General features: G+C 42.2%; 1 protein-coding gene across 2 annotated transcripts in view; it reads left to right on the top strand.

Annotated features, from left to right (window-relative positions):
• The first annotated feature begins 12,836 nt into the window (after positions 1-12,836).
• PARP8 (poly(ADP-ribose) polymerase family member 8) overlaps positions 12,837-19,728 on the top strand; it is a 120,187-nt gene continuing 113,295 nt past the window's right edge. For both annotated transcript variants that reach the window (XM_030968228.1, XM_030968227.1), the window contains exons 1-2: positions 12,837-13,204; positions 13,891-13,945. In XM_030968228.1, coding sequence (XP_030824088.1) covers positions 13,114-13,204; positions 13,891-13,945 — 146 coding nt within the window. In that variant the 5' untranslated portion in view covers positions 12,837-13,113. The remainder of the gene's footprint in view (positions 13,205-13,890; positions 13,946-19,728) is intronic.

The raw sequence follows: 19,728 nt of genomic DNA, 5'->3' as shown, positions 1-19,728 counted from the left end.
CATGGAGTCCCTCCCATGGGAACAGTTCTCTGTGAACTTCTCCACTGTGGGTTCACTCCCAGGAGCAGCAGCCAAACCACACCTGCTGCACTGTGAGTCCCTCACACGGAGTGAAACTCCTCCCAAAACTGCTGTGGTGTGGCCACTCTTCCAGGGGGTGCTGTCCCTCAAGGACAGGCTGCTCCAGCCTGGAAGCTGGGCCCTTTCTCTCCACTGGGTCTCCCATGGATCACAGCCTCCTCCATGCATCCACCTGCTCCTGCATGCGCACCTCCCCCATGGGCTGCAGGTGGATCTCTGCATCCCCCATGGATTCCCACAGGTTGTGCATGGATCTCTGCATCCCTATGGATCCCCATGGGCTGGGGTTGGATCTCTGCATCCCTATGGATCCTCGTGGACTGGGGTTGGATCTCTGCATCCCTATGGATCCCCATGGACTGGGGTTGGATCTCTGCATCCCTTATGGATCCCCACGGGCTGCAGCTGGATCTCTGCATCCTTTGTGGATCCCCACAGGCTGCAGAGGCACAACTGCTTTGCCATGGTCTCACCTCACTCACCTGGCCTGCAGAGGAATCTTGGCACCTCCTCCCCCTCCTTCTCCACTGACCTTGGTGTTTTCCAGGTTGTTTCCCTCACATGTTCTCACTTCCTTTTTGCTGACTAGAAGCTGAAACGTTATGACTTTGTTTTGATTTTCTTGACATCAGGGTTTGGCTCTGCTGGACACAGTGAAAGCTTCCAGCAGCTTCTCACAGGAACCACTTTTGTGGTCCCCCCACTACGAAAAACCAGGCTGTGCCAACCAATACAGGAAACTTCTCAGGGTAGCTACAACTGATTGGTGTGGTTTGCTCCATCCAGCCTGTCCCCTCTCTTGAATCAGCATGTTACTTTGTGTACAGCTTTGCAAAAACCCATTTCAAGAGTTGATCTAGTTGAAAATCGCTTTTTATGTATATTTGATTTTTGGTTTCATTCTCTGCTTCAGCTCACTCTTTGCACAAGGTCAAATGGTACACATAGGCAAAGGTAGAAGATAAGTGGACAGTGGAAGCTTGACCTGAACTGGTGAAATTTCATCATCATTTCAGGAGAGGAAGTGGGGAGGGAAAGGAAGAAACTGCCTTCTATACTATGTTGTAGTGGCTGTTGTTGACATTCACATTCAAAGTTTAGTCTAGATTGGTTTTGGGTTTTTCTTTTATCTCTTTATTATCTTTTTGCATTTGCTTAAAAATAATGCTTAAAAATTTTGTATTTTACAGTGATTTTGATTGATCATATTTTGCCCCGCTGGATGTTCTAGTTCAAGCAACATGGCCTTGAGAATACTAATAACTATGTCAATCAACAAGTTTCTGAAAATTAAGGATTTCCAAATTCCAAAGGTGCTCAAATTATGCCTAATTTTCCTGGACATTTTTCTTACTTATTCCTTCTCAGTAGAGTATCAAAGTGGTATATGAACAATTGCTCTTTCTATCAAGTAACAGAAATGCCTTCTAAGGGAGACTTTATTCTGGTTAAATGCATGAATAGGTTATTTTTTTCCCAGCACAACATAATCTTCTCCTTCATTGAATAATGTGGCTTGTGCATTCACTCCACATATGGGAAAGTAGATCTGAGTTCCTTCCTCTTCAGGAGACAGATTTATGGTCCTGAAAAGAGTGGCATAAATACACAGCTCTCAGATGAGTGCATTTGCTCTGAACTTGTGAAGTTGTCTCTCTTTGTCTAAACCAAAACATTGAGCAAGGGCCTCAGGTCCTCCTGGGGGATTTCAAAACAGTGGAGCTGAAGGTTCGCTGCTTCTCTGTTCCAGTCAAGACAGAAAGAAAACCAAACCTGGATTCTGCCAAGTATTCCAGCTAGGAGCTGATGGAGTTTTCTAGAGCTGGGGTCCTTTGTTGAAGCTATTTCATCTTCTGTAAAATATTTACACGCATGTCAATAGGCATTTCATAAATGCGAGGCATTGACATGAGGTCTCCTAAGGCCTTGTAATCCTGTATAAAATTATGTTACTTCATAGGGCAATGTTATGAACTTTAGTTTTTCCTCAAATGCGTGTCCCAAAACAAAACTTTTTGTTTCAGGCTTAAAAGATCAATTTTTTGTTAAATGGATCAGAACTTCTCTATATCCTTTTTCAGTCTCAAGAAGGCGTGACAAAAATAAGTTTAGCTTGATAAAACCCAAATATGATTTACCTTTTTTATTGATTGAACAGCAAAAGTCTCAGATGAAATGACCCCAGAATACCAAAAACCATTGCCCTGTCATTTTCATGAATATATGTGTTCTTCATTTAATCACCTTTCTGTGGACATCCGTTGAGTACTACATTGCTTAAAAATAGTTCACTTTAATATTTTTAATAATTTATTTATGGTATTTTTTTGTGATTATGTTACATAATACTGTGTCTTTCTAGACTATGTAAACAGAAAAGAATAATTTGCTGTCTCAATGTAAATGCTAATACTGGTACCAGAATTATCATGTCTATGCATTAGATGATATGTATTCATATCCTCTAATACAACAATCCTGCTGAATATTTTCTAAGATAAGCAAGTATAAGGGGTAGGATTATAGTCAAGGGAGGAATTTGTAAATGTCTCCATGAAGATTTTTTCCCACTATTTATTCAGCACTGTTCTTGTGGCCATGCTTAATGAAATGCAGAAATCAGACCTGAATATTTTAGAAGTCTATCCATCTGTATTTCTCTTTTAACATTCTCTTTTCAGTATGAAATACTGTGCCAAGAGCTACATTTGTGTAGTTTACGGAATTCAGGTTATGTAGGAAGATGAAAATCTAATTTAATAAGGGAAAAGAAAAAACCAAAAAAGCTGATAGTATAGAAGTGTCCATAGTGGCATAGAATAAATTCACAAAGATAAGAAAACCAAGGTAAATCTCCTTATGTAACATTTTATCACTATTTTACACACCAGACCTCATACAGCATATATAAAAAACTAAAATAAAGACAACAATGAGCATATTAGTAATTAATGCACGCAGATGCAAATGCAAAAAGAAAATAGGCTGACACATTATCAGCCGATTATTTTCACCCTTGAAATATTTCACAAATGTATATGTTTTCAAGATTTGAAAGAAAAAGAAAACAAATAAGAAAAAATGTATTTTTATATAAAAATATAAAACCCCTGAAGTTTACACCTGGAAATCATTAATAATGACCTAGTACAAATTGTGGCTGCTTTTCTATACTACTCCCACATAGCAAGAATAGTATAATTCAGTTAGACTGTTTAGACAACTATATACTTTATGTTGTGAATGTTAAAATAAATTGGTCTTATTCTATGCAAGCTTTAGTATAAACACACTGTAAGCTCTGTAAAACAACCTTGTCAGTCACAAGACAGCTCATCTGCATTTTATAATATATTTAATTAGTGCTTATGGGTTTTAGATGGGACAAAGTAAAGACAAAGTTCAACCAAAACAGATGGAGCTACAATAGGATTTGTAAAATGGGTTACTTCACTGCTGGCAGCCTAGATCTCATTTAAGAGAAAGAATCAAAGCAGAGCTGAAAAAGAAAAGGAAAGCTGAAAAGGTCACATAGAAGACCTGAAAACACATTTAATCCAGAAACTTTTTTTGCATGTTTTTCCTCAATACTTTTGTGGTTTTGAATTAATATGATGCCCCTCTCTCTGAGCTAAGGTAGAGAAACTGCCTACAAGAGTGTATCTTTACTTTTAAGATATAACCATGGTCTTACTGCATGTTTTGTACATCAGGGAAATAATGGAGAAGGTAGATAGTACATACCCTGCTGTAGGCTTTTCTTCATTAGTGGTTGTGCCATAGAATCAGAACCATAGAATGGTTTGGGTTGGTAGAGACCTTAAAGCTCATCCAGTTTCAACCTGCCTGCTACGGGACATTTTCCACTAGACCAGGTAGCTCAGAGCCCCATCCAGCCTGGCCTTAAACACTTTCAAGGATGGGGCATCCACAGCTTCTCTTGGCAACCTGGGCCACTGCCTCACCACCCTCACAGTAATGAATTTCTTCATAAAATCTTATATAAACCTAGTCTCCTTTTCCTGTCACTACATGCTCTTGTAAGTAGTCTCTCTCCATCTTTCTTGTAGGCTCTCTTCAGGTACTGGAAGGACACAATTAAGTCACCTTCTTATCTTCAGGCTGAATATTCCCAGTTCTCTCAGCTCTTCCTCACAGGAAAGGAGCTCAATCTCTTCAACCATCTTCGTGTTCCTCTTCTGGATTGTCTTCAACAGGTCCCTGTTCCTCCTGTGCTGGGAGCCCAGGGCTGGCTGCAGTGCTCCAGGTGGGTCTCAGCAGAGCAGAGCAGAGGGGCAGAATCCCCTCCCTGCCCTGCTGCCCACAGGCTCTGGATGCAGCCCAGGACACGTTTGGCTCTCTGGGCTGTGAGTGCCATGGCTGGGCCATCTGCAGCCTCTCACCCACAGCACCCCCAAGCCCTTCATATCCCAACTTCCTTCCCAAAGATATTAATGAATCTTTACAATAAGCACACTAAATTATTTTGGAATCCTTTTCAAGAATGTATTGTATTTATGAGGGCTTGCTTTTAGTATTAATTTAAATTAGATAGATAGATAGATAGATAGATAGATAGATAGATAGATAGATAGATAGATAGATAGATAGATAGACAGATAGATAGATCTATACATACTATTACTGGAACAGGCAAAGCATCACTAGATTTACAGAAAATGCCACCTTTTTTCATACGCTTTTTCTTAAAAAAAGAAACAAAGTATGGATGTGGCACAACTACGACTTGTGTTAAAAACCTAATTAACAATTTAATTTTAATTCATAACTTATCTTGCTTGCATCAATGGGACTACTCATTGTGAAAGCTCAGATATGCTTTGCAAAAGCCTGGTCTTCATTAATAGTTAATACCCATGGGCATTATAGAAGCAAAAATACTGATTTTATGACCATTAAAAAACCTGAATTACCTAAATATTTCTTCTTTTCCAAGTAGAAGCCATCCCACTCATTTTCTTCCAGTTATTAAATTTTTATTAATTTTGGTTTTTACCTCCCCTTCTTCTCTTTCCCCTTCAACATTGTACATTTCCTTGGGACAGATCTTTTTGTTTTAAATATTCCACATTTTCTTTTTATATTTGCTATACTTGTGGCAATCATGAGCATGGCTTCCAGACAAATTGTCTGCATAACTACCAAAAGACATGGTCAATGTGAAGAATACTTTACATGTTTGGCTGTGTTTCCTAACAGCTACAGAAATAAGCAAAACCCCACACAATGCACTCTCTTCGTTATTTTAATATAATTGGCTGAGCTATTATTTATAAAGGAGAAAAAGCAATCTTAGCTCCTGCCACATGACGTAACTGTTCTACCAGATGAGAAACAACCATAAAAGACGGCCTGTAAACAGCTGAAAAGATAAAACCCTTAGCTGTTGAGGCACTGGATGGAGGACTGTGGGAAAGTGACCAAGGAAGTCACCCTTATGGAGTCTGAAAGTTTGGCTGTTGTATACAAGCTTGGGATGCTTTTGGTAAGAGTTAGATGAGACAGTTGCATACGCTCATTAATTATTGTAAATGTCACTTTCTTTTATGTTTAGTTCCTTAAGATTAAAGAGAGCCTTGGTTTAAGAAGACTGACTGAACATTGCATTAACTCCTGGTTCCAATCTTCTGAAGGGAACAAATGCAGGCACCCAAATCTAATTATGTCTGTGAAGTTAAGCAAGGTTGTGCAGCAGTGGTTGAGCAAACATTATATGACTTTGCTTGGGTACAGGAAAGAGTATAGCTGCAGCAGCACAGAGGCTAATCTTCCCTCTTCTTCAGCCTCTCATTAGAGTTGGTCAGAGATCAGTACCCCACAGCCTGCAGTGTAAATGTGACACGGTCTACTGATGGAATTAGTCCTCAGTTTCTAAGGGTTAATCTTGCAAGGTGCTGAATGCTTCCCACCCTATCAATTCCATCTAAATAGGAAATACCTGACAATCTTTTTAATTTGGGGTTACAGATTCTTAGTTAAGGTGAAGCACAGGTTGTCTGCAATGGAGTTGTTACAGAAGGAAAGCATCAGTACCTGATAATAGAGGGTGACTTGGTGAATGATATTTACTATATCAGAAAATGGACTTGTTATTTTTAGCGAGGTATTTTATGGTTTGAGTACTTTCTGGCATGACTATCTGCTATTAAGAAATTGCAATCTGGATAAGAGAACAGAGTAGATTGTTTTAAGGTTTTTAACCATGTGTTTGCTCAGAAATTGAGAAATTTACAATGTAGTAAATGCTTAATGCTGCACTTAATGACACCAGAAATAGTACAAATTTCAGGAATTGTGTACTCTTGAGCCATTCACTAAACTTCTGGGACCAGTGTGTCCCTGGGAGCAGTGTGTGAACTGGGAGCAGTGTTTACAGGTCTCAGGGTCATAAATTCAGCTATTCTGTGTGCATAGCAAAGCCATCCAGGTTCCCTGTGAAGTGACTGGAAGCAGTAAAGCTCTTGGGAAGGTTATTTAGAAGAGTTGTAAAGAGGCATAGCCTGTAGCCAGGTAAGGAAGGGACCTGAAATTCTGCCTCTCCCCTGGGTTTATCTGCACCCCTGGAGACAGGTGCCTCAGATTGATGGGAAGGCTTTGTTATGCTCAGGCAGGAGGGCAGACCTTCAGCACTGATCACTGCTCGGCCTTAGGCTGTAACTGATAAGAGGCACAGTAAGCTCAACTTAATGACAGTCTATTACACACTCAGGACTCTCAAATTCTAGAGAAATATGCTACCTACCCTGCTGCAGAGTAATCGAGAATTGAGGCCCCATCACTTCCATTAGAGAGCATTGCCTTTGTGCAGCCAGGAATGCCCACGACTTGTAGAAACAGCAAGGTTACTGGAAAAAGGCAAATCTGTTTAGGAACTGGCAGGTACTTAAGGGCTTCCCTCTGGACTTGACGGTGACTGACATCACAAAGTTGCGTATATAAGGTTTTGAAACATTCCTGCTTGCCTTTCTTTTAAAACTCCAGTTTCTGTAAAAAATGTTCCATTTCAGCCCTTCTAATGCGAGCTGGTTATGCAGTGAGATACCAAGAGTGGGCTGCAAGAAGGATATTGAATGGATGCACAGAAGTTCAGAGTTGAAAAAAGGGAACAATGAGATGCACTAGGAAAAGAAGGGTCCTAATTGTGTAAGAGTTAGTGAGGAAAGGAAAAATAAATAGGGGAAGTGAGGCAAACAAGCAAAGACTGAAAGCTGAGCTGATAATAGTGAAGGAGGAAAAAAAGAAGAACAAGTTAAAATCATCATTACAAAGTATAAAACTAAGAGTTACAATGAAATGTGGTGTCATTTGGGACTCTAATTGCATGCTTTACTAAACATTGCTAGGAGCATTTATCATGCCAGAAGCCATAGGTTTAGCTACTGTGGGCCTCGGTGCCATCTGGAAGGACAAGCACTCATTCGAATGGAATGTTAGCGATCATTGCCATAGCAATTCAGAGCAATCCACACTACATCTGTGTGTAGGACCTGTACAAGTTTATGGTTTTTTTGAGGTGACTATTCCGGCTGTTTAATATACACTTTTTAAAATTAAAAATAAATACAGTTGTTTTGGACTAATTGAAAAAATAAGGCTTAGTCCTCTATCACTTCAATGCTTTTCCCCCCTCTATTATTACTGAAATTTTAAAAAAAGTAATGTGAGAGTTTTTACTCCCTAAGGTATGAGACAGCTTAAAATAATTCCTAAAAACTTACTATGTGGATGCCATGGGACAGAGAAACGGCAAGCGCTTCTCACAGCGGCTTGTGAGAATTTTTAGGGAGTTGTAAGGACGTGATATATATGTAAAGTTTTGTTTCATATTGTAATTGAAGACATTACTTTTTAGAATCAAAAATATTTGAAGTTTTTATTAAGAATTAAACCAATACTTTAGGTCATGTTATTAATTACATTTTAATTTTTTTTAAAGGAAATTACTTTCATCAATGAATCAGTGCTAGCTCACTCCAAAACTCAGTGAAGATGCTTTACTTACAGTAAAATTCAGTCTGAAATCCTATTAAGTTCACTGTGTTAGTGTGTTTTAAGCCAAGTATCACAGACTTGCAGTGATGACCCAAAGAAGTCAATATATTTATAGCTTCACCAGGAAAACATCACTAAGGATTGTATATACATAGAGTGCCATTGACTTCTTGGATGGACAGCAGTAATGGTATTAAGCACAGCTCACTTCATATCTCTCTTAAAACTCATACAGGCTTAAAGAAAATTACATAAACTCTGAGTATTATTACATCATTACATCTATTACATCAGAATATTAAAATGTAGTTGCTAATAATGGGTGGCTAGTGAAAATTATACCAGAGATGCTTTTATGCCATGTGTCACTTCTCTGTTGGCATGAACAGGTAAGTGTTGCCCCCACATCTCTCACACCTCAGTGCTATGTTTTCAGGATAATCACAGAACCAGAGCATGGGTCAGGCTGGAAGGGCCCATAGCAAGTCATCTGGTCCTCCCTGCCCAAGCAGGGCCATCCTAGACCACATGGTACAGGATTGCACCCAGATGGTTTTTTAACATCCCCAGTGAGGGAGACTCCACAACCTCTCTGGGAAATCAGACTGCATTTCTTCCTCATGTTCAGGTGGAACTTCTTGGGCATCAGTTTCTGCCCATTGCCTCTTGTCCTATTGCTTGGAACTGCCGAGCAGAGCCCGGTCCCTGCTCTGACCCCTCCCTGAAGCCACTGACATTGATGGAGTCCCCTCACTTGTCTCCTCTCGAGGCTGAACAGGCCCAGCTCCCTCAGCCTGTCCTCAAATCCCTAGGGAATTCGATAGCCCTGAGCTGGATGTGGTGCCCGGGCTCCATGTCCTTCTTGTCCTGAGGAGCCCTGAACTGGGCACAGGTCTCCAGATGTGCCTCACCAGAGCTGAGCAGAGGGGCAGGATGGCCTCCCGGACCTGCAGGCACTGCTCTTCCTAACACAGCCCAGGATACCACTGGCCTTCTGGGTCACAAGGGCACACTGCTGGCTCATGGACGGCTTGCTTTAGAAATTATCATCACTTTATTGTGTTTTATGCCTTAAGAGTGGAATGGTTTTGATCCTTTAAAAGTTCTACCCCTGGAAGTCACTGTCTTCGGACACCTCTGAGTTTCACTCTACTGGTGACTGGCAGGTATTCCTGGACCTTGGAGAAAAATTAGAGGTTTGGTTTGGTTTGTACTACAGCTTTATTTGGAGCCTACAAAAGTGGAGAAAAATATTTTTTGCTCTTTTGGAGTGTCGATGGCCATTTTGTGGTTTTGGATTCTTTTTCTAGCCTCTGCCCTTTTGAATGCTCTCCTGCACTAGAGATATTAGACAGATGACAAATACCTCTGCCCTGAGTTGTATATATTCCCTACAATGGCAAGCTTTCAAGTTTGGGTTTTTTTTAGTTTTCCTTAAGACTTCTAGTGTGTGTTTATATGTCACATGAACATGTTTAGAAAAACATGTAAAGAAGAGATGTGGGGAAAGAATAGGGTGTCCTGATCCTTACTGAAATATTTCTAACAGCTTTACTAATAGGTGGGAAGGGGAGTTATTTCTGGCATAAAATGAAAGATATCTACTTAGTCTAAAAAAGGCAAAATGCATTTATGAGCAGAATTTGTCTGACCTATGCATTTCCTCTCAGTCACTGTTCACACATTACTCAAAACACATTCACTGTGTTGACTGTGTTGCTTCTCTTTTATTTTCCTGTGTTACATTTTGGACCAGTCTTGTCACATAAGTTTTCTAATCATGTACCTCCATTAATTTAATTTCTTTTCACTTCATTTACACCTCTGTAAATATTTTCAGGTTTCCAGGAGCACTAACATAAAAGTTATTTGTGTTTCTTTTTTACTTAATCAGTTCAGTACAATATAACTGAGCTGAGCTGAGCTGAACTTGGGACAAAACTAGAAATGACATGAACCAGTTTTTAAGACTGAAAGCAACTAGAAAGACACATCCTGAATTCACTTGAGCCATGACCATTACTTTCAAGGCCAACTGTTCTATTGCTCATGAAACTACTTGTAAAGCTCTCCAGGAAGTTTCTTCATGGCTGTATGTTTCTGCTCCAGCCAAAACCAGCACAGGGGGTACATCCCCTGTAGAGAGATTAAAGCATGCACACAGATACCTTTGCAATAACACTTAAGGCACCCGTATGCCAACATCTTGTCAATCTTTACAAATTTAGGGATCAATTCTATGGATTCACCTTGACTTTCCAACACCTGATTTTCAGTATTTTAATAAATGGAATGATCTCATGCTATGATCAAGCTTTTCCTCACTGAAATCAGCAATTGCTGCCATAACTGCTGAAGTAATCAGGTAAATCAATGGCCAAATTGACTTAAGAAAATAGGAACTTAAGAGCCACTAACAACAACAGCAACAACAACAACAAAAATAGAATAAATAACTGTACTTGCAGACTTCTTGTTCAATCCAGTTGATGCAGTCAAGCCAAACATACGAACTTTCTTGAACATGGTGTTTTTAGTTCATAGATGACTTTTCAATTCACTGTTACCAAACCTATGAAAACAGTCTGAGGCTTAAAAAGGCCATCAAGAATTGTGCTAATTGACATGACACTGAGAAGAACCCTGTGGTTAGAATAAACTGTAAGCAGAATTGTCAGCATAAATATCCTGCAACTGGCTAATAACCTCTCCCTTTCCTGATCCACCTGGGAGGGATAACAGAGACCTTTCACTACAAGGTTCAGGACCAAAATCCCACCAGAATAAATCAAATTCTGATTTAGTCTTTAAACTGTGATGAAGGGGAAGGCAGCAAACATGGCTGCTGATATCCTAGATGGAAGATCTAGAAAGACACCTCAAGAAACAGCACTTCTTAACCAATATTGCATCACCTGACAGAATGACAGTGTCTTACCATATTATACTGTATTTTGGACTATGGTGACAATTTCTGTATGCCTTGGAAAAGTCTTGCTGAGTAAAATCATAGAACACATAGAATGGGGTGGCTTAAAAGGGACCTTGAAGATCATCTAGCTCCAAACCTGTCATGGGTTCCAGAAAAACTTTCTCATATAAATGTCCTGCAGAAATGCATTATCCTGGTGCTCTATCTGCTTTACCAAAGCAAAAGTTAAAAAGTATAAGCTTTTATGGTAAGAAAATCGATTCCTAACTGTATGTAAGTTTTATTCAAGGACAGACTCACATGAAAAGCAATATTGTACAGTTTCCACACTGAAACTCATCTGGAAGTCTCCCTTCAAGATAAATTATTTTATTAAGAGGCAGGAAGTCATATCACAAGATGGATTTAAAGTTCCCTTCTACTCCCTCCTATAGATAGAAAAAAATATGGAGTTAATTTTTCATAAAATACTGCTTGTGTTCTGTGTTTGAAATCAATAATACAAGATTAATTCAGACTTCCTAAATGAGAAAGAAAACCCCACCCACTATGAATGAATAATCCATAGGAGCTGTTTAGAGCAGGGTGAACATAAAACCTGAATTTTGTGAATATTCTTTCAATTTTATATCAAACCCGTTTCTACTACTTTCAGACTTGATTTTATTAATCGTATGTATTTCACTGGGGTGGAAGAATACCCATTTTTGGGGACTTGATGATTCCTTCCAAGTTATATTATGGTCATTACTTGTTCTGGACTAGAGCCCCAAGCCTAACTTGGATGAGCGCCCACTGCTAGGGACTGTACTACCCGAGCCCTCTCCCGAAGCCCTTAGGTCTGCGAGACAGTTTTGCTGGAGAATGAAGGGAAAGGAGCGCAATTAACATCGCGGTGGTCACAGAGATCCTCCTTTTACTGTTTCCATGGGCACGCACACCCGTCGACAGGTCGGAAGGGGAGGCTGGCAGGGGACGGCACCCGGCCGAGATGGGCTGCCGGGCTGTCCTGCCGGGAACGGGAACGGCGGGGCACAGCCCTGCCCTCGGCCGCGGGAGAGGAGCGGGGCCCGGCGGCGGGAGAGCCGCAGCCCCGGCAGCGCAGCCCGGCCTCTCCCGGGAAGGGCGGCGCGGGTCGGCATTCCGGCCGGGAGCCCCAAGGGCAGCGGGCCCCGCGGGCCGCAGCCGCCCTTCTCGTCCGCCCCGCCGCCGGCCTTGCGCAACACGGCACTGCCCGCTTCCTCCCGGTGCGGCCGGGGAGCCGCCCCGCCGCCCGCAGAACTCCTCCTGGCGTTTCCCCATTGCTCGGGAGGCGGCGGCAGAATGTGCCCGGGGCCCGGGCGGGCGGAGGCGAGCGCCGGCGGCAGGGCCGGGACCATCGCGCCCGCCGCCGCCTCCCGGGGCGCCCGCACGGCTCTGTGCATCCGCCTCTTCCTCCCCCCGCGCCGCCTCCGCCGGGGGAGCCGGCGGGGGCCGTACGTGCCGGGCCGGGAGCGAGGGGAGGGTCTGCGGCTCGGCGTCGCTGCAGCAAGCGCCGGCCCCGCCGCGCCGCCAGGGACCGAGTGCGGGTGCTGCCGCCGGCTCTCCGCGCTGTGCTGCTGCTGCGCGGCGATCGCCGCTGCTGGCGGGAGGGGCAGGGATGTGAGCGGCAGCGGCCGGGTCGGCTTGGCCCCCCCGCCCTTTCTTTAAATTTTTTTTCCTCCTTTTTTTTTTTTTTTCTTTCGCCTCCAAAAAAGACCAAACCAGCCAACCAACCCCAAAAACCCAGAGGGCGTGGGGGGTGGGGGGTTGGGGGATCCCGTGTCGCCGCCGCCACCCTCCGCTGGATCCATTGTGAGGAAATTGCCATTCGCGGCAGCGGCGGCACATCTGGGCGGGCGCATCTGGGCAAACAACATCGGCTCCCGCCGACAGCCTCCAACGTCCTCCAACCGGCCGAACGGATCTCACCGGGCCGCCGGAGAGGCTCCTGCTCGTCAGCCCCGGGCTCCTTCTTTCGGGCTGAATCTTAAAAAAACCCTGGCAGCGCGGGGGGTGGGGTGGGGTGGAAATAAAGGCTGCTATTTTTTTCCCCTGGGATTTATTTCATGGGGATGTGTTCAAGACAAGAGAGGATTCAGAAGGATATTGACGTTGTGATCCAAAAGTGCAAGGCGGAAAAGGACTGCCTGTTTGCAGGTGAGTTTGTCCCCGGGCGCCAGGTTGGCGGCGCGGAGGCTCCCGTCGCCGCCGCCGCGCCCGCCCCGGACCGCGCTCCCGCCGCGCCCGTGCCCTTCGCCGCCGTTCCCGGCCGCGGGGCCGCTCTCAGATCCCGTCTTCCTGCTCTCCTTCCGAGGGCATATGAGGGCAGAGGAGACCGGGCGCCGGCCGGGAAGGGGCGGGCGGGGGGGGGGGCGGCATCCCGAGCCGGGGAGCGGAGCGGCGGCCGCACGCAGCAGCCCCGGAGCGCTGGGGCGAGCCCGAGCCCGGCGCAGCCCGCGCAGTTCCGCTTCGCGGCTGCTCCCGGGCGGCCGCCCCCGGTGCCCGGCCCCAGGCCGGGGCACGCCCAGCCGCACACGGGGCCCTGTCCGTGCCAGCGGCCCCGCGGGGATCGGCGGTGCCGGTGCGGTGCCGGCGGCCGCGAGCCGTCGCAGGAGCCCGGCTGTCGGCTGCCTGTTGCCGTGTGTGACAATGGAATTCCCTGCCGTTGCCATAGCACCGGGCACTTGTTGCGAGGGGCTGGGGGGAGATGCTGCATTTCCTCTGGCTCACCCGACTCCCTGTCCACCGCCCCCGTGTCGGGAGCTGAACGCTGCTCCGTAAAACCTCGGCTACTTCAGCCGAAATAAAGACAAGTTGTAATAAAGCAGGTCTTTGTCTTTCAGATTTCAGGTACTCAGATTCCACCTTTACCTTCACCTATACTGGAGGCTCCAAAAGGTACTTTTTTTTACAGTAATGACTCCATTTCCTGCTGGCAGTAAAATGCAGTGGTTCAATAACGTGGCAGGTTTTTTTGTTTCCTTATCTTTTGCAAGGATTATTAAATCATCAGCCTTCGTGCAAACGTAAACTGAGGAAGAGGTGTGGAGGGAGGTGATGAGATAGGTGATCCTAGTCGTCAAAGGCTCCTTCCTTAGAGTCCAGCTCTGTGAAGTTTTTGTCTTTGTTTTTTTCCTCAATTTATGTAGAGACATAGAATTCCTGCCATATGTAAACCTAATAGAAACATTGCAAAGGCATCAATGTATGGTGTAAAGTTAATTCATGTTAAAAAACTGGGAAAAGTTAAGATTGTGATAACAAATAGGCCATATTTCACATCAGCAGCTTACTTCAATGCATGAGAGCCATATTTGGTCCCATGGCAGATGCAAGGCTGTCTGCAGTTGACCAAATTAAATTCCTGAGACATTAAATGAAATGTCAGTATAATCTAGAAGGCTAAAAAAATGTTGTATTGAATGTTTAAATACTATTTTTAAGTGGATCCCAGCTTGTGGTCATAAATTGGATTGTATCTGTACACGTTTTCAAAATATATTTCACCATTCATTCGTTGTGCTTGTCAGTTTTCAAAAGGAAATGTATGTAGAAACTTGAACACATTTTTCTGCTTTCCCTGATTGTTAGTTATAAGGTGCTAAAATAAAAGTGAATGGTAAGTTGGTCTCTTTTAGATAGATTTTTAAAATTTGATGTAGCAAGAAGTTTTGCTTTTATTTTTTGGTTCTTTTTTTTTTTAAGATAATTCAGTTTCTCTGGTATCTTTGTCATTTATTTTTCTTTTGCAGGGTTAATCACATTAAAGTACTGCATTTTTTCATATTCTTTGCAAGTGAACCTGTCAGTGGAGGCAGCACTCCCACAGCCATCGATGCTCCCTCTGTGCATACTTTGGGATCTGGCTGTAGGACCAGGCTCCCAGATGGTCCCCAGGCCCCCAGTGTTGCTCAGAAAAATGTTTTCCCACCTCACTACCCTACCACTTCCTACTAAAGGAAAGGACAACTTCTTTCATTTTCAGTGAGGTAGAATATTTCACCCAGTATTTGAGAGAACCAATATATTTTTGGGTTGGTCATAGCATACTTTTACCTTCAGTATTTTAATATATGCTTTGTTTTGGTGTGGTTTTAAGACAGTTTTGAAAGGATTGATACTGAAACACAGGCCTCACGTGACATAAGCACCTTAGCATAGGTATGAACTCACAAAACCTGAAAGGTGTGGCTGCTCACTTTTGCAAGCAGGGCCTAGCTCTGGTGGGCTAAGGTGGTAAGGAGGGAGAGGCATGTTGGTTGTCATGAAAGGCAAGAAAAATGCAAAATCATAAGTTTTGTTTCAATAGATAGAAAAGAGAAGAACATAATCAATAAAGCACTGTCATAGCAAAGCGTAGTATCAGTTGGATAAATGTGATGAATATGATAGGAACTATCTGCCATGTTTGTAACCCTAAGATAATGAAACCACAAGTTATGTAAGATCCCAGCCCTTAAAACTGTACCTTTCAGATAAGGAAACAAAAAAGGGCGGATGCCAGAATTGTAAAAGTATAAAAGCCAGTGTAAAATGAACCACAGTCAGACATGCATATGGAGGTGCTAACCCCTGCATGTTCTCTTGGCATCAATAAAGATGTGTGCTTTTCTTTACACAGCAGTACCTGCTGTGGAGTAGATTCCTTGGAATCAATACAGTAAAAACTACTTAACAGAGAGACCATTTATCATTTCACTAAAATGACTGAATTTGAAAGTTGCTTTGAACTGTTCTCTAAACCAAAGATCATAGAAGAAAACAGGAAGTTAAACCCGTCTATTGTTTCCATTTTCTGAGCTGAATAAAGTGAAAAGCCTAAGGGCATAACTGATGGCAAACAAACTGGTTTATCAATGTTGAAATAAAGTGTTGGCACTTGCTCAATGAGAAACGGAAGAGGGCCTTACATTCCTCAGCCTTGAATTTAAACAGGGGTCAGCATTTGCTTAGGAAATTGATGGCTGAAAAACAGTCTCAGGACCTTGATGATTCAAACAGAATTGAGAAACAATGATAATGCTTACAGAAATTGGTTGAAGTGGGTTGTTACTTAGAGCACACTCAAATTCCACTTTCCTCTTCACATTTTAAGCACATTAAGAAAGTGTCCTTTTAGAGGAGGGTTTCGTGTTCTCTGTGTTCCCTCCTTGTTTGTATTGTGATTTAGGAAGTTGTTCTGTTGTATTACTGGTGTACAGTGGTGTGCTGAGTGGCAGGTTTACGCCATAAGCTCTCATACATATGTGTAAAATGAAGTGTGGAAAATGAAAGCTGTTCAGGAAAAAAACTTCAGCTTCGTACATCAAAGGTGTGTGAGTGGTTTCTTCTTAGAGGAGGCTCTCATGGAGCAGCAGCAGCTCTACTGCAACACGTGCAGCATTTGGGCAAGTCTCCAGTACAGGGTCAGCAGCAATGGCTTATACATGGTGACAGTTTAGGAGAGCGCAAGGTCATCCTAGGACCTTCTTTTTGGCCTTTGGGTATGAGCTTTTTCTTGCTGACACTGCTGCAGCTGTGCTCTTCCTGGGTGGTAACACCATCTTCTGGTTTTTGCACTCAGGAGTTGTCCCAAAATGATAAAGCCTCTTTAAGATCATGATCATCAGCCAGTGGGCCCAGTGACTTTTGTTTTTCCAGTCCACAGGAGCCACAAGCATTAGAGTAATGGGCAGAGGAGTGGGTGTTCACTGAATGGATGTTCAAACCAAGAAAAGGTCTGAATGAATAAGAGTAGAAGTGGTGTGTGGGAAAGATTAAAGTACTTTAGTGGAGGCAGCACTCATTATTAGCCATGCCTGTAACTAAGAATTTTTCACGCTTTGTTTCCTTTAAATATTTTTTTTTTAGGTCAGTGTGTAATACGGCCTTGGTTTAGCCATGGTGGTTACATGGAAGAGCTGCAGTCCTTGAAAAAAGGCAGTTTGTTTGAGAAGCAGGATTCTTTGGCAAATGATGATACTAGCAAGTTTAATATCTCTCTGGGTTTTCCTCAGCATACTGTAGTTGCCTCTAGTGTCCATTATGTTTGTTTATCAATGATCTTAAATTTATAAACCCAGAGCTAGATTAACAGTACATCAGGGTAAGTCCATGGAAGTCCGTGTACCAGTATTATTTCAGTTATTATCAGGACCTAAGATTTATTTGTGCTTTTTTTCCTTCAAACTGCTGAGTTTATCTGTGTGAGATTTTTTTTCTTGGGACCAGCTTTTCAGGTTTTATCAGATTTTTCCCTTGTTGCTTGGATTGACTGAACAGCCTCTTCCTGCTATTTGAAATATTAAGGTAGTACATAAGCATGCTGCAGATCCATCCAAATAGATGTCTAATGCAGAGGACATTTATTATTGCTTATGTGGACTTAACTTGTAATCCCATAGTAAATTAGTAGTAGTTCAGACAGTCCTTTTAGAGTGTATTCCTTAATGCACTGTGTTCACACTTCCAAATTACTAGATCTGTTTGTCACTGCAGAGATGTGACCTGTTTCAGGAAGGTTGTAATTAGCAATTTATTAGTAAAAGCATGTCTTCATGCATAATGTGGGCACTAAGTAGAGGGCAGATTGTTTATCAATTTAATATGTTTTTATTTCATTGTCAGAAAGCAATAAGTAGCTTGATTTCTTATAAAAAGAGGTGTTCAGCCAGGTGCTGTGACTGTGCAAGATTTACTCTCCTTTAACTATATCTAGAAGAAAATTTAAAAATTAGTATTTTTTTTCTGCAGGATCTAAAACAGATATTAAATTGTGAACATGTGGAGTTGTCAATTTTAAAAGAATCTCTAGTTTCCTTTTTCTGTCCCTGTATGAAACACTGTTCCTCCAGAAACCAAGCAGACTGAACAGATCTGCTGATCTGTCATCTTTCAGATAAAAATGCATGCTGCCCTGAAGTTGTTTTCAGTTTATATGTCATTTGACATGCTTTACATAGAAACAGTGCTTGGTTGTCCTGAAAAAAGATATTTTCTCTTTACTATTTTTTCCACCCTGCTCTTTTTTTTCCCTGAGGCTAAACAAGGACATCGTATCAGTCCTGAAATATTTCTTCATTCAAATACGTTCTTAACTCTCATTGGCAGTGAAGGACAATGACGATAAGGTTGTGCATGAGAACTAATAATGAGATCTCATACTGCAGCATATTGCAACTAGGTAACACCTGAACATGCAGAATAATTTTGCCAGCAAAGTACTCATCTCCTATTCCTGCAGTGGACTTACGTTCTGCCTTCTGTACTTCAGCACAGTGATTGTAACAGTGGCAGTTCTGAAAAAACAAGGAAATTCTGGTCTGGAGTACTTGTTTATTTTTGCTTAAAATAATGACAGTTTGTTATCTTACATGGTTTTCATTTTGAATATTTGGCCTTTTGTGTTTTATTCAGGAAGTTATTGTAGTATCAGACACTCTCATGTAAAATGAGGAGTTACTTTCCATTTCACGGTAGTAGTGGAGCATTTGACAGGTAGGGAGCTGTGCCACTGAAAGAGTGACTAAATTGCTTGTAACTTTATAGCTAGAGATGAAACCGCTGTCTGAAGTCCTAGCACATTACATCCACAAGATGTTTAAACCACTTGACAATACATAGGTGCAGATAACCTTTTCCCCCTCTTTTATGGTATGCTCTATTGATGCTTCTGTGGATTTATAAAACTGCCTACATGAGAGATTCCATTTGGTGAATAATTTTGAAATTGTGGTGTAATTCTGATAACACTGAAGTCTTTGGTACACAAAGTTGTAAAGAAAAGCATGTTTGGGATAAATAATACATATCTTAATATTGATGTTCACTTTATGTAAAACACAGGAAAAAAGAGACAACCGAAAAACAGTTTTTAAACTAAAACATAAAATTGTGTCCATCAGAAAATCCCCAAATGAAGGACATTTGTTTGGTTGCTTTTCTTTATTTCCAAAATCACGTAGTTTTTCCAAAATCAGTGTCTTTTGGGTTGGGGTCAGCTCCTCTGTCAGGTTTGTTACATGGCAGTGTGCGTACTGGCTGTGCCAGGATTGGAAGGGCAAGGTTGGACTGTTCCTTTTGGAAACAGTGGTAGCTTACATAAGATGAAAGTATGGCTTACGAAAGTGGGAACTTGATTTTAATGGAATCCATTGCCCTGACTGGTCTTAGTTTAGATGTAATTAGTTTTATGCAGAGCCTAGGAAGGGCTGGTGCAGGCACAGTTCATCTCCTGGTGCTGATGGCTGTGTATGACTTTTGTGTTCAGGTTATTAAGTAGGTAATTACATTCATAAAATCTACTCTTGCAGTAAGAGAGGGGTGAAAACTAGATACACACCTTTTACCTAGCCATCTGTTAGTGGCTGATTCAAAATACCTGGAAATTTCTACATCTTTCAGTTTTAAATTTCCTAAGAAATATGGCTTAAAATTTTTTGCTATTACTACACCATTTCCTACACTGTTTCCATGAGAGAGAAGTCTGTGGTATGAGATGGGAGTCTAGTTTAGCTATAACATGTCAAGAATTTTGATTTTCATTTTTTCACTAAAGATTCTTTAGATCGGGTAATCTTGAATACAGCCTTTGGTACTCGAAAATAGCAGTTTTGGGTCAGGCATTACTAAAACTTCAGTTTTTAAATCTCTCTCTAAGACAAGTGTTTTCCATTCTATGAGCTTCTGTTAATACACCTTCA

Source organism: Camarhynchus parvulus, chromosome Z (genome assembly GCF_901933205.1).
Source record: "Camarhynchus parvulus chromosome Z, STF_HiC, whole genome shotgun sequence".
In the NCBI taxonomy this organism is placed as follows: Eukaryota; Metazoa; Chordata; class Aves; order Passeriformes; family Thraupidae; genus Camarhynchus; species Camarhynchus parvulus.
This window is presented reverse-complemented; position numbering and strand designations above follow the sequence as displayed.